The sequence below is a fragment of the Cetorhinus maximus genome, chromosome 6, assembly GCF_964194155.1.
Source record: "Cetorhinus maximus chromosome 6, sCetMax3.hap1.1, whole genome shotgun sequence".
Classification (NCBI taxonomy): Eukaryota; Metazoa; Chordata; class Chondrichthyes; order Lamniformes; family Cetorhinidae; genus Cetorhinus; species Cetorhinus maximus.
Genome location: NC_135884.1, coordinates 136,514,816 through 136,530,888, shown reverse-complemented (window position 1 = coordinate 136,530,888; position 16,073 = coordinate 136,514,816). Strand labels below are relative to the sequence as shown.

General features: G+C 43.5%; 1 protein-coding gene across 1 annotated transcript in view; it reads right to left on the bottom strand.

Annotated features, from left to right (window-relative positions):
* cdh13 (cadherin 13, H-cadherin (heart)) overlaps positions 1–16,073 on the bottom strand; it is a 1,028,759-nt gene that overhangs the window by 102,603 nt on the left and 910,083 nt on the right. The window contains exons 9-10 of the mRNA XM_078544562.1: positions 10,807–10,989; positions 7–260 (exon numbers count right to left, since the gene is read on the bottom strand). Coding sequence (XP_078400688.1) covers positions 7–260; positions 10,807–10,989 — 437 coding nt within the window. The remainder of the gene's footprint in view (positions 1–6; positions 261–10,806; positions 10,990–16,073) is intronic.

Below are 16,073 nucleotides of genomic sequence, written 5' to 3'. Positions count from 1 at the left end.
ACTTACTTAATTGTTTGTTTCTGAAGAATATCCTGGTCAGTTGCATTCAACGTCACAACAACACTGCCGACTGGGATGTTTTCCGGTTTGACCACTATTGTTGGATCGGGATTGAAAACAGGTGGCTCATTCGCATCAAGAACTGTAACTTGCACAGTGGTGGTAGAGCTTGCACCATAACTGATCTCGGGCATGATTGGGTCTTCATTCTCCACCTTAATCAGCAGTGTGTGAAATGCAGATCTTTCATAATCCAAAGACTGAAACAAAATCAGTTAAAAATCTTGGAGTTACTCAAATTGTTAAGTGAATTCAAAATCAAAACAGCAATTACAGATGCAAAACAACTTCCTGGAACAGTTTTATTGATTTGCAATTAATCTCCACAAATAGCGCATCAATATTTTAAAATATAACTGCTTGTTTGTTTGAGTCAATTTTAATCATCGAACGCTTTGATTCTTAAAAAGTGAAAATAGTTCTTGTAATACTTCATGGAGATTTAGGAATTGAGTAAAAGTCTACTCAACATTCCTTTGTCTTCTTTCCCTTTGCTCGAGGCACTGACTCCCCCTCTATGTTGGAGTTCTAGCTTCTCTCTGGGGCTTTGCTATTATTTATATTGGGGTTTTTAATGATTAATGTTAACAGCCTATTGGAGTTTGGTGCCAAAACCAATATTGTTCTCATCCAATTTCCCCACTCTCTCACTTTCTGCAGTGTCCCTGGATGATGACTGATTTTTCCTTTTCTTAATTCATTGACATTCAGACTAATTATAACAGCCTGACTCCCATGGCTAAGATCAGCTAATTCAACACAGGCAGTAATTCAACCAGGGGTCATCATGGTCAATATGGCTCCAAGGTCAGACTTTTGATCTGGATTTTCCTCAGATAGTTGAACAAATTATGGGGCTGGTCTTTCATCCGACTTCTCACTCGATGATTCCATCTCCTCACCACTGCATTTTGGCTGGGAGGCCTTATTTAACATGCAGGACAGCATCACAGTGAGAATCCTGCCCTTCGTTGTGCGTCTAAAGCTGGGAGTGTGCGAAGGTAGGTCTGAAGCACAGCAGAGAACTCAGGAGGGACAGGGAGAGAAAGTGTGTGCTGGAGGTGCCTTAAACATAGAAAAGTGAAGGCAGAAGGAAGGATACCATAAAGAAAGAAAAACAAGACACTTGCATTTATACAATGCCTTCCACATCCACGGTGCCTCAAAGTGCTTTTCAGTGACGAAGTATTCTCATATAGTCACTTCTGCCATGTGGAAACATGGCAGCTAATTTTCACAAGCATGCTGCCACAAGCAGCATCATGATAATCACTAAATAATTTGCACTGGTAATGTTTATTGAGGGATAAATATTGGACAGGGCACGGTGGGTAACTTCCTTGCCCTTCTAGTGTCATGGCATCATTTAGATCCATTTGAGAGGGCAGACATTGTCTCGGTTTAACATCTCATCCGAAAGACAGCACCTCTGACAGTGCAGTACTTCCTCAATGCACTGGAGTGTCAGTCTTGATTCTTGGGCTCAAGTCCTAGAGTGGGACTGAACCCACAACCTTTTATCTCAGGAGAGAGTGCTACATCCGAGCCATGGCTGACAGGGCTATCTGGTACACCTTCTCACCTACCATTCTACTGTTGCATTTCACATTTCCTGAATGTTTGACTGAGAAGTGAAAAACACTGCTGGATTCTTGCCTCTAAGAGAATGTTCACAAAAGGATGCCTGGAGAGTCAAAAGACAATGCTAATTGGTTTGTACCATGACTAATATTTTGTTATCTGTTCAAAGGAGAAACATGCGGACAACCAGGGGCAAAGGATTGCTACAATTAGAATAATGGTCGCTTTAGGCCCTTTAGTAGGCATAAGGAGGAAGCTCTGCAATGCATGGGCAGACATACTGGGCAGCTGGTGTGAGATGAAAATGTTGGAGGAGGGCTGACAGGCTCAGGTTAATAATGAATAGAGCACTTACAGAACTGTGGGTTTTGTTGTTTTCTTATTGCTTCTGATTTCCAAATCAGAGAGAACCTTTCTAAAATGTACATGCTTTATGGCTCTCACATGTGCTGAATGCTTACAGAAAGGAGCATCTGGAGACCAATCCACCTCACCAGAGGAACCACCCCATCCTCCACCTGATTCACCCAATCTTGCATGTCACCTTTACTATTCAAGTAGCAGCCTAGATATATATGCATATTTAACCAATGACATGGCTTAGTTAGTTAGTGAGGATTTCACCAAGTGAACGAGCTAGGAAGGAATGAGGAAACCATTGTCTCTCCTTGGAGGATAAAGAAATGGCTGCCTTCGGCTGAGGCGCTCAAGTACCAAGATCTCCTAGTTCAATTCTTTAAATTTTCTAAGACTCAGGGGCCCTCCATCCTTTACTCACCACCTGCCCCACATCTAAAACTCAATTCACTTGTGATCTTAATCTCTTCCTCCTATGTGGTGCTATCTGAATGTCAGGAAATTATGAAGTTACTGCCTGGGATTAAACCCATGAAGTCCTTGAGGACTGAGGTGGTATTGATCTCAGTGACAATCTCATGCAGGCAGTGGAGGCAATCTCCTTTTGTGGTGCTGACAGTCGAAATACTGGTGGAGTACACAACCCTCATCTCCAATTTAATGGCATGAAGTGAGGGGCACTCTGGAGAGTGAGGTAATCAATGCAGATCAGCATGCAGTGCCAAGACTTCAGAAAGATGCTTTAAAAGCAGTTATCACATCTGAATTAGCACAATTGATTATTTCTATAAATGGCTTGAAAAACACCCTAGCTCAGGGCTTTCAGGACTTAATTAGCACTGTACATCCTGTTCTCATACCACTAATCCAACTGAACTTGTGATGGTGAATATTGCTGCTTCTCATGACAGTGACAATTTAACTACATCAGTACAGCTCCTTCCAGAACCAGTGTAGGAGGTCTGTTAGGCATCGGACGTGCAAATAAGATGCACTGAAAGCTGATCCTTCAAGACTGCCAGCTTCACTAGGATGAGCAGCATATAAAGCCATGGGTACTGTTCCAGTCATGAGTTTCATAATCTCCAGACACTCAGGTAGAACCATGCAGCAAAAAGAGTTTTAGATATGGACTGGCATGGAGATAAGCAACAGAGACACCAGTGTCAGGCTATGAAGCAATAACAAGATGGTAGGGAGCATTTCAGGCAACTTGATTTTTTTTTAAATGGCATCTTCCGGTTGTCCTTCTTTTCTTGTAATTATTTTAATTTACATATGTCACTGTGAATATGTGGGGCCAAATCCTCCGCACCCCAGATCGTCGGAGGCTGGACATATGACTGAAGATGCATGTTGGGACCCCGCAGGAGTCCCGACGGGTGGACCAATGTTGGAATTGCCCAGCAAGTTTCAACTTCCAAAGAGCAATTTCCCTGCTGCCTGGGACCCTGCAAGAGTGTCTCTGAATCTGAGTTGGAGTTGGAGAGTTCGGACCGTTTTGCGGTACTTACCTGAATAGTTACCCAGGAAATGTTAGACACATTAAAACCTAGTCTAACGCATGGGCCACTGCACAACCAAAATCCTGATCACTTCCTGGCCTCACCAACTACCGACCCCTGACCACCTGACAAACTCCCCTCCCCGAACTAACTACTCTCCCCAATCCAACTACCAGCCGACCCAACCCGACTGCCATCCCGACCTGAATCAACAACCCCACAGTCCAGCCAGACTATACCCCCAAACTGACCATCTGACTATCCTCTTGACATGTGCCAACTACACTCCAAACAGTCTTCAACCTAAACCGACTACCCCTCAACCACCTGACTACCCTGCCAACCCAACTACCCTCCTGACCACCCTTCAACCTGACCCAACTAAATCCCCGACCACTCTTCAACCTGACCCAAATATTTCCCCAATCACCCAATTACCCTGCCAACCCGACTACTCCCGACCTGACTATCCCTCTCAGCCACCCGACTATCCCATGACTACCCTCCCATACCCCCCCATCGAGTAACCCCCGACCATCCGACTACCCTCCTGACCAGACCCAACTAAGCCCCTGAACAACCTGACCCGACTAACACCCCCCATCCCAATTATCCACTCACCCACCTATCCATCTTCTCAGTTACCCACCTCATCAACTTACCCACCTCATACACCCACTCACATCACTCACCTACCCACTCACCCAAAACCCACCCTATTCACCTCACTCACCTACCCACTAATGCACTCACCCACCTGCCCACCTGGCTAATGAAGGAAGTTAAAGATCGCATTAAATCAAAGCAAGTGGTTTATAAGGTTACCTGGAAATGTGGTAAACCTGGGGATTGGGAAAAATTTAGTGCACAGCAAAGGAGGGCCAAGAAACTTATTAAGAAAGGAAAAAGAGAATATGAACGCAAACTACTGAGCAACATAAAGGTGGACTGTACAAATTTCTTTAGGTATGTGAAAGGAAAAGATTAGCTAGGACAAATGTGGGCCCATTACAGGTGGAGACAGGAAATTGATAGTGGAGAACAGGGAAATGGCACAGAATCTAAACAGTTACTTTGCATCTTTCTTCATAGAAGAAGATACAGAAAATCTCCTAGAAATATTAGGTGACCAAGGGACTTACAAAACTGAGGAACTACAAGAAATTAGTATTAGTAAAGAGGTAGCACTTGAAAAGTTAACTAGATTGAAAGTTGCTAAATCCCCTGGAGCAGATGAGCTTCTTCCGAGAGTGTTGAAGGAGGTGGCCAGAGAGATAGTGGATGCATTGGTGGTTATATTTCAGAATTCTATAGATTCTGGAAAGGTTCCTGCAGACTGGAAAGCAGCAAATATTTTGCGAAACTCGAATATTTACCCCTGGGTTCAGGAACTGCAGTTCCCAGCGGTCCCCAGGACTTCTGTGCATGCACTGGCTGGGAAATGGCTGCACATATGCAAATCATCGATTTCACGGCCTTTAGTCCAGGAACTGGCCATGTCCAGAGGGAAATGAATGGGAAAAGTGAAACGGCGCAAAAAGCAGGTCAGGTGACCTGGAACCAAAGCATCATTACAGAGAAGATGTCCAAGGGAGCAGGAGACGGGGAGGGGGGCAGGGAGAATGTGCCAAACCAGGGAGCGGGGCAGAATGAGGTCCCAGGAGAAGGTCCCAGGCAAGGGCAAAGACAGGGATCAAAGACAGATCCCACTGGGTCAAGATAAATGACAGGAGCAGAGTAAAAGGCTCCAAGCTAAAGAAAGAGCTGTGGGGAGCAGACTTGAAGAGAAGTGGGCTTGAGAGCAGCCCTGAAGATCTGAGGAGGCAGTCGAAGGTTGGTGACTCCTTACTGCGGGTCTTTTGGAGTAGGGGGGTTCTGCTTAGCGCGGCTGAAGATCTGAAAGTGTGCTTAGAAGGTGAAGCTTGAACGTACACGGAGATACAGAGGAAAGGAATCTCAGAAGGCGAGATTGAAACCCTGGAGGTGGATCCTTGCTGGAGCCTTCTGAATGGGAGTGATTTAGGAAGAGAATTCCAAGGTGAGTTCTTCAAATGTAGAGGTTGGAAACCCTCGTAAGAAAGACAGTTTCAGTGAGGCTGTTTGGCTCACAGTGTAACAAACATCTGGGAGGGATGTTGAGAAATCCATAAAATCTGCTTTGGTCACATCTGTCATTTACTTTGGCGTGTGCTGTCGGACCACAGTTTGCCTGTTAATTCACATGTACCGCATACTTACCCTGAACATTAGAGCATAAGATAGATATGCAAAATTGTTTTATCTTTTTGAATTTGTATGTGTCTGTAAAGATAAAGCTGGTGTGAAGAAATAGTGAATACTTCAATAATTATTTTGTGTTTGTATTGAGATCTTTCCAACCTTTTTGTCTGGTGTAATATAGTTCATTTATCTTGTATAATAACTGTTTTAATCTTTACGTTAAAAGTTCATCAGCAGACTCCTGTGAATTTGTTCAGTAACGTTTCTCCTCGCTTTCTAAAAAAAATAAAAGTTAGGCTCTTATCAAGCCAGGTTTCACTCTGGGATCTGACTTGTCCAGTATTAACATCAGCTGGGATCGTAATAAATGTAACCCCACTTTTTAAGAAGGGAGGAAGAGGAGAATGGAGAACTACAGACCTGTTAGTTTGACGTCCTTAGTAGGGATAATGTTAAAATGTGAGGATGTGATAACTGGACATTTAGAAAAGAATGGTAAAATTGGGCAGAGTTAACATGGATTTATGAATGAGAAATCATATTTGACAAACCTGTAGTTTTTTGAGGACATTACTTGTAGCATTGATAGAGGAGAACCAGTGGATATGGTACATTTGGATTTTCAGAAGGCTTTTGATAAGGTCCCACATAAATGGTAGTAAGTAAAATTAGAGCGCATGGGATTGGGCAAAATATACTAGTATGGGTTGAGAATTGTTTTTTATTCATTCACGGGACGTGGGCTTCGCTGGCTGGGCCAGCATTTATTGCCCATCCCCAGTTGCACTTGAGAAGATGGCGATGAGCTGCCTTCTTGAACCGCTACAGCCCATGTGGTGTAGGTACACCCACAGTGCTGTTAAGGAGGGAGTTCCAGGATTTTGACCCAGCCACAGTGAAGGGACAGTGATATATTTCCAAGTCCGAATGGTGAGTGACTTGGAGGGGAACTTCTAGGTGGTGATGTTCCCATCTATCTGCTGCCCTTTTCCTTCTAGATGGTAGTGATTGTGGGTTTGGAAGGTGCTGTCGAAGGAGCCTTAGTGAATTCCTGCAGTGCATCTTGTAGATGATACACACTGCTGCTATTGTGAGTTGGTGGTGGAGGGAGTCAATATGGTGACAATCAAGAGGGCTGCTTTGTCCTGGGCGGTGTCAAGCTTCTTGAGTGTTGTGGGAGCTGCACTGGGATTCTCAACATCAACTCTGGACCCCATTAAGTCTCATGGCATCAGGTCAGACATTGGCAAGGCAACCTCCTGCTGATTACCACATACTGCACCTCCCCCAGAACTCCCCTCCGCCCCCGCTCCTCAGCTGATGAATCAGTGCTCCTCCATGTTGAACACCAATTGGAGGAAGCACTGAAGGTGGCAAGGGTGCAGAATGTACTCTGGGTGAGGAACTATAACGTCCATCACCAAGAGTGGCTCAATAGTACCATTACAGACTGAGCTAGCCGAGTCCTAAATGACATAACTGCTAGGCTGGGTCTGCAGCAGGTGGTGAAGGAATCAGCAAGAGAGAAAAACATACATGAACCCATCTTCATCAACCTGCCTGCTGTAGATGCAGCTTTCCTTGACAGTATCGGTATGAGTGACTACCACACAGTCCTTGTGGAGACGAAATCCCATCTTTACTTGAGGATACCCTCCATCGTGTTGTGTGGCACTACCACCATGCTAAATGGAATAGGTTTCGAACAGATCTAGCAACTCAAGACTGGGCAACCATGAAGTGCTGTAGGCCATCTATAATGTCATGGCCCAGCATATCCTCCACTCTACCATTGCCACCAAGCTAGGGGATCAACCCTGGTTCAATGATGCGCATAGGAGGGCATGCCAGGAGCAGCACCAGGCATAGCTAAAAATGAAGTGTCAACCTGGTGAAGCTACAACACAGGACTACTTGAGTGCCAAACAACATAAGCAATTCCACAACCAACAGATCAGGTCTAAGCTCTGCAGTCCTGCCACATTCAGTCGTGAATGGTGGTGGACAATTAAACAACTCACTGGAGGAGGAGGCTCTACAAGTATCACCATCCTCAATGATAGGGGAGACTAGTCTATCAGTGCAAAAGATAAGACAGAAGCATTTGCAACAATCTTCAGCCGGAAGTGCTGAGTGGATTATCCATCTCGGCCTCCTCCTGAGGTCCCCAGCATCAAAAATATCAGTCTTCAGCCAATTTGATGCAATCTACATGAGATCAAGAAATGGATGAGGGCACTGGAAGCTGCAAAGGCTATGGGCCCTGACAATAGTACTGAAGACTTGTGCTCCAGAACTTGCCGCTGGCCTAGCCAAGCTGTTCCAGTACAGCTACAACACTGGCATCTGCAGCTACAACACTGGCCAATATGGAAAATTGCCCAGGTATGACCTGTACACAAAAAGGACAAATCCAATCCAGCCAATTACCATCCATCAGTATACTCCCAACCATCAGAAAAGTGATGGAAGGGGACATCAACAGTGCTATCAAGCGGCACTAGCTCAGCAATAACCTGCTCACTGACGCTCAGTTTGGGTTCTGCCAGGGCCACTCAGCTCCTGACCTCATTATAGCCTTGGTTCAAACATGGACAGAAGAACTGAGCTCCCGAGGTGAGGTGAGAGTGATTGCCCCTGATATCAAGGCAGCATTTGACCGAGTGTGGCATCAAGGAGCCCTAGCAAAACTGAGGACAATGGAAATCGGGGGAAATTCTCTGCTGGTTGTAATATTATCTAATACAAAGGAAGATGGTTGTGGTTGTTGGAGGTCAATCATCTCAATTCCAGGACCTCATTGCAGGAGTTCCTCGGGGTAGTATCATCGGTCCAACCATCTTCAGCTGCTTCATCAATGACCTTCCTTCCATCAGAAGGTCAGAAGTGGGGATATTCGTTGATGATTGCACAATGTCCAGAACCATTCACGACTCCTCAGATACTGAAGGAGTCCGTGTCTACAAATGCAGCAAGGACAATATTCAGACTTGGGCTGATAAGTGGTAGCTAACATTTGCACCACACAAGTGCCAGGCAATGACCATCTCCAACAAGAGTGACTCTAACCATCGCCCCTTGACATTCAATGGCATTACCATAACTGAATTTCTCAGAAACAACATCCAGGAGATTACCATTGACCAGAAATGGAACTGGACTAGCCATATAAATACTGCGGCTACAAGAGCAGGTCAAAGGCTAGAAATCCTGCAGTGAGTAAAACAGCTCCTAACTCCTCAAAGCCTGTCCACCATCTACAAGGCACACGTCAGGAGTGTGATATAATACTCTCCACTTGCCTGGAAGAGTGCAGCTCCAAAAACATTCTAGAAGCTTGACACCATTCAGGACAAAGCAGCCCGCTTGATTGCCACCTCATCCATGAACATTCACTCCCTCCATCACCAATGCACAGTGGCAGCAGTGTACACTATCTACAAGATGCACTGCAGGGATTCACCAAGGCTCTTTACACATGACCTTCTAACCCCACAATTACTACCATCTAGAGGACAAGGGCAGCAGACATGTGGGAAGACCAACACCTGCAATTTCCCCTCCAAGCCACTCACCATCCTGACTTGGAAATATATTGTCATTCCTTCACTGTCGCTAGGTCAAAATCCTGAAACTCCCCCCTTAACAGCACTGTGCATGTACCTACACCACATGGACTGCAGCGACTCAGGAAGGCAGTTCACCACCACCTTCTCAAGGCTATTGAGAGATGAGCAATAAAAGCTGCCCGAGCCAGCAATGCTCACATCCCATCAATGAGTAATAAAAAACTTCAAGTTTTGATCAACAGACAGGCTGGAATTTTCCAGTCCTGGGGTGACAGGTCCTGCCACAGCGGATGCAGTGAGCCAGTCAAAAGTCCACTGACTTTAGCAGAACTGGAGAATCCTGCCCACAGAGTGAAATAGCAAGCACTGTGTTTTTATTAAACAACATACTCTTTTAAATTTAAAGGCCATGACATTTAAATGCCTTGATAGCTTGGCAGTTCCAATGAGTTTATCCACTTCTTACGCACATTCATTTTTGCTTTTAACAACCCCAAAAGGGTACCTTATGTCTCCAAAAGGGTACCCTGCTTCTCCAAAGAACTCTGGTAGGTTTAGACCTGCTCTTAAAATGTTTAAAGCCTACAGATCATGTTCCCATTTACAAAAATTGTATCTGTTTGAAGGCATGTGCATACTGCAACTGCCCAATTCCCCACCCCCCTCCACTCCCAGCCCTAGCAAAAATGGTTTATATGCTGGGTTCATTCTGGTCCTTTTGACTACGCCGGAAACCCGCTCTGTCATTGCGAAAATTCAGGCCCCAATATTTTCCTGTTTGTGGAGCATTGTACAAGCTCAGCACTGCCACCTTTACAATAGTAATTTTCAGACGGGCATAAGTGGGCAGAAGTTTTGGGAAATTGTCGCAGACACTTCGCCATGTCCCCCAATTTATTTAAAGGCAATTCAGCACACTTCCAGCAGCTGGATCAAGGTCATAGCCAGGGACCAGGAGGAAAATCATGTTAGCATATTTAGAAGTGGAATTTTGGCAGAGGTTCTCTATGCTGCATTTCACTAGCCAGAACATTTGAAGACTGCCTGAAAAAGAAGCATTTTTTTTTAGGTACTTTGCAGACCCATACATCTAACCAATTGGGAAGATAAGGAGGTGCACCCTATGCAGCTTGAGAAGTGACTGCACCGTAGAGTTGCTTTATGGTAAGATAATAGGCCAGCATACTAATGTCTTTAGATTAGGCAACCTTCCTAAATTATGTTAGATATTGGGTGAGAATGGTATCAATCTATGGATAAATTCAAAGACTGACCTATCTTACTTGAGCTGATTGAAAATAACTTTATTCAGCGACAGCGATGATGGATGCAGAGAATAGGAATATGTAATAAAATATTTTTAAAGTGAGACATCCCTAACAAATGGTCATGACTCGCTTTGTGTACCTCAAATAATTTTGCAGTCCTGCATCTCTCATATTTGATTATGAGGAAACCAATGGCCTTTTGTTCCCCAAAGAATTTTAAAGATTGAGCACTGAAAACATACTTACTTTGTCAACAAATAACATCCCCTCGTTGTTCTTTGGATTGGTCTCGATTTTGAAGTTCATGTCAGGGTTTCCATTGATAATGGTGTAGACAGCTCTCCAAGCTCCAGTAGCTGGGTCATCGTTGTCCTCCACAGTAAGATTCACGATAATTCCAGTAAATCCCTCATTCACTGTAGCTTGAAACTGATGGAAAAATGGCAAATTGTTTACATAAAGCAGCTGCAAGGCTTCAATTATCACAGACATAAGACAAAATAAGTTATTCAAGTGCTCTACCTCATTTTCTATGTGCTTTGTAATCTTGCTTTGATTTCTAACATTCAGTTACGTTTCCTATCGCCAGATCATTCAAGTATTATTCCACATTCTATAGAAATTTATACTAAACTGTGAACCACACACATTACTTGAACAACTTTTTGTTTGTTGTGATTGCATTTGCAGGCTCTGAATTCAAGTCTGTTTGTCTAAGTGTACAATTGGTGCAAGTGTACTGGAGAACCAGGTAGCCGTTGTTGATGGGTGGAGCCTTCAATTATGCAGCTTACAACTTCTAATGGCCTCAGCCTCAAAGTGGGGATTCCTAACTGCCTCCCTCATTTGCAGCACGTTTAATCATTCCATTTCGAAAGTAATGATGGCTACCCTCACATGGCTCTGAAGGTTAATACCAGGAGGCCGGACAGTGGAACCTGTTACCAAAATATACTGATCATATTTGCAGCATTTCTTGCCATCTCACATGCTATCTGGAGGTGAAATTTAGGTTACTTAGAGAAATTGTCTAAATGGAGCATTGGATTTCAGTGATATTGAGAGAATTGATCATTTCAGAGTAGCAAATGTATCTAAGCCTTTTAGCCAACTCTGGCCTATGCCAGATGTATTTCATAAGCTCCAAACCCCTTCAATCAACACTGGAGATTTTTTAGCCACAACGCTACCCCTACACAGAGTCAGAGCAAAATGGTGTTGACCTTTTGGACTAGAACCCACCCTAAGACCTTCACCTCATCCTTGAAACAAAACAATCAGCTAATTTTCATTCTGCCAGATGGAAACTCTTTCGAGTTATCAATAGTCACAGATTGCAACTCTTTCGAGTACAATCACAGTTTTTGGTTTCCGGGAGTGGGACATGAACCCACAACCCTTTGATTCAAAGGCGAGGGTGCTATGAACTGAGCCACAGCTGATGGAAACTCTTTCGAGTTATCAACAGTCACAGATTGCAACTCTTTCGAGTACAATCACAGTTCTTGGTTTCCGGGAGTGGGACATGAACCCACAACCCTCTGATTCAAAGGCGAGGGTGCTATGAACTGAGCCACAGCTGATGGAAGCAGCACTACTTTCCTCACTGGGATAATTAACACAAGTAATTATCCATTTTAAGCTGTGAGTAGTGTGTTGAAAAACTTTCCATAGTCAACCTCATGTGGCCCTTCCTAAATTTGGAGGAACCTTCAAGGGAACAATCAGAAAACATATTGTCCCAGCTTCACACCATTCATCAACACCAACATCACTTGTATCCTACAAATGGCCCGAATGTTTACAGGGAGGTGGGGAGGCTTTTGGGGGTGAGGATGGGGGAGTGGTGCTGGGAGGATGAAGCCGTGTCTAGAACCCAACAAGGCCAGGGACATGGAGCTCCTCATGACCTTATCAACAGGACCTCATTCGTATTTTTTTGATTTACTTCATGCTGGAAGGTGGCCTAATCAGCCGCCTAGCTGGAGTCTGGCGTGGGGGAAAACCAGTAGCAGAATTGAAGCTGCAGCTGAGAAATCTGGGGGAAGGTACCTGGCAACTGGAGCCTGGATGGTGTTGGGAAGGATAGCAAATGTGACAGGGAAGAAGAAAGAGATTGCAATCAGCAGAGGGGAGGCCGAATGCTTTCTTGAGGGGTGAAGGGGGAGCACTCTTGCCCCTTCCGGCCTACAACGAGTGCTGGAAAAAGAATTACTTCATAGGGTCAGTAGATCCTTCTCTTTCGCTGCTAGGTTTCCCTGACCTCTAGAAAACACGTGCAGCATCAGAGAAATTTAAACCATTGCAGGATACTTGGACAGCACATGTTCCACTGTTGTAAAGGAGTGGCAGGCACATGTGTGGCATGTGTTGGGGACACGCTGCCCGTATTTCAATCTTGGACTGATCTCCCCTCACTGATCCGCAGTCTCCCACTCCTCATGGGGAGTTAATGTCGAGGCTGATATCTCTAATTGAACCAGACAGCCTGATTTTCTGCCCTGACAACGCCCTATGTACTAGTCAATATTACATTGGTAAATCTTTGTTGAATAATTTAATACATGAATTGAAGTAATTTTAGTCTAAAAAGTCAAAGGACAAATCAAAAATTGGCTTGATTAATAATTGCAATTTAAAAAAATCTCATTCTCAAAATGGTTTTTGAACATGATATATTTTCTCTGCAGTTGGTGGCAAATATGAATATGTACATAATTTTTCTTTGCATAAATGAGTTTCACCGTTGAAAAGCTAATTGCTATAAAATACAACTGACAATTTCAGATAAGAACTCAGTCTGATTGTAGATTTGAGCTTGACTGGTTATCTGCACAACTGAGTGCCAATAAACTCCATTAATAATTTCTGATGGCTCAAGAAAATTGATGAATTCAGCTCAACAAGGTGAAGTCAGTTTTGGGAAACATTATTCACTTTTACATCCAGTGTCAGTAACACATAATTCCAGGGCAGAGGCAGAGTAAATCTGTTTCCACATTGTTTAGATATCGTGCCTTTATCTCAGCCTCAAATAAGCACTCATTATTATACCAACGTGACATTTCCATTCCCTACACCAGCCATCCTTGTGCACACTCCAAGCGGTAATACCGATGCAATGCTAAGCAGCATCAAGTTATAGCAGATTTCCCGTTATTGACTCGGAGCCAAAACAATCGCTTTGAGACTAACCCAAACTCATTTAATTTAATTCTTATAGAGGAGACTTTTTAATCACACTGGGAAGGATTCAAATTCAAGGCATGGAGATATGAATACAATGATTTACCATAGTTCTACCTCACTGCTTAACTCTCACAACTCATCTCCTATTTCAAATACATGGTAGAGTTCCACTCAAGTATTCGGCCATTCAGGTATCCTATCATCCAGTTCCAAGCTAAGTGTATATGTCATATATCAGGTAAAATGTGATGGCTAGTATCATGACTACATCCTAAGGTATACGCTGGGATTTTAACTACCCTTGTCCAGCAAGAATGCTGTGTGAAAGCAGTTAAGATTTAACCGTCCATGCTCCTGGCCACAGTGAAGATTGAACAGGAATGGCCAGAAGCATACCAGGGTAGCCAGCTGGTGGGCACATAGTAGCATGTGGAGCAGATTAAGATGTGGCTAGAGGCCTGGCTGGTGTAAGAACGGACAGGATGAAGTAAGTTCAAGGAAGAATCCATGACTCCCTAACAGCACTTGTGGATGTACCTACGCCACATGGACTGCAGCAGTTCAAGAAGGCAGCTCATCATCATCTTATCAAGGGCAACTAGGGATGGGCAATAAATGCTGGCCTAGCCAGTGATGCCCACATCCCATCAATGAATAAATAAAACATTGGTGCGCGCATTATTTAATTATGCTGCCTGGCAATTAAACAGTTACTGAAGTATACTAGCTACTGTGGTGAGAAGTAATATCTTTAAAATAATTTAGTAAGAATGCATTATTAAGCTAAACTGTTTACGGTTGACAGCCTTTTCTTAGTCACTGTAGTTCTGGACAATGTCCTGTCTCATAAAGAATTTAACCTGTAGAGATATGCTGCACAGAGCTGATTAGCCCGGTCCCCCTCCAGCCTAAACACAACAAGCTGACAACAACCAATCAATCTTCTCTTCTCTAACCTCGTGCTGTTGGATGAGCAACGACACAGTTTGAGGCTCCAGATTGCTACGGATTGCAAGACCAATATAAATGTAAGTAATTGTAAGAGGTCAGTAGTAAAGGTTGTTACATAGGAGAAGAGAATGTATTATATGTCCACTCATTCTTCTGATGGAATTAATATAGCAATTGATATACCTTGAATAAATAACGTGCTTCAAGGGCTTAAATCAGACTTTGTTGAACCCATTTTCTGGGGAGACAAAGTGGGTACCAAGGTCTAATTTAGAGGATCAACCTCCTGTGCTTGAACAGTGTCAGGAAAATGTCTAATTCAATTGTACTTTGGTAGTTCTAGAGGTGTCTCTGGTGTCAACCTAGAACAAGCATATAGGCCCCTGGCATATGCTAATAAGAGGGCTAATGCATATCTAAGAACTCCTTCCTGAAACAGGACTGTCCATAAGTAGATGTGGCCTAACGAGCGACTGCCAGTAAAAAGGGAAGCATTTATTTTTCCATAAAGAACATTCTTGTGTAGTCAGGAGGAGTAGGAGTACTCCTCCCGGCTCCACAGGGTTTCTGCCAGCCCTGGCTGAACCTGACCTCAACTTCACCAGCGAGCTCCCTGAGAACCAATACCACACCAAGTGGACCTTGGACCCACCTCTTTGGCTTATGCCAGCCTCATGATGCTAACAATTTCTACCCACCGATCTTTACTCCAATAATGGAAGCAACTAGCTCACAGAATTTATAAATTATTAATTCGGAAATATGTTTGACAGCAAAATATTTTCTACTTATGCAAGCTGTTTTACATTCCGCATAATTTCCCTGGGTGACAACTTAATTACTACATTACGATAATAATCCTTATTAATTCTATCAATTGAAATAAACCTACTGTTAGGCTTTTATTAAATTCCTCCCTGTGCAGTGTTAAATCATATTTCTGTTTGCACAGTTGTCTTCTTGACTATAATCAATGTAACTATCATATGCTGCAGCAATGGTATAAACAAATTAAATGCAATTCAATCGTCACTTCAGTAGAGTTATAATTTAACCGTAGACGAAAGCAAGATTAATAAGATATTGGGTTAGGTTATGTTATTTCATATGATCACGCTACCAACACTGGACAGAATATAATATTGTACTGAACGGCACAAAGAATATTTTAAGAGACCAAAGTCATTGGAGTTATTTGGAGGTGGGAGTTGTAGCAGCAATGGGGTGGAGGAGTGGGATGGGGGTGGTGGTTAAGATTATTGAATCCATGTCTTCCAAAATTTTTTTCAAAGGGGATTATGTATCCCTTCTGCTCTTGTTTTAAATCACAGAATTGTCCTCTGATCTTCTTCAACCATTTAGACTTGGTTGTG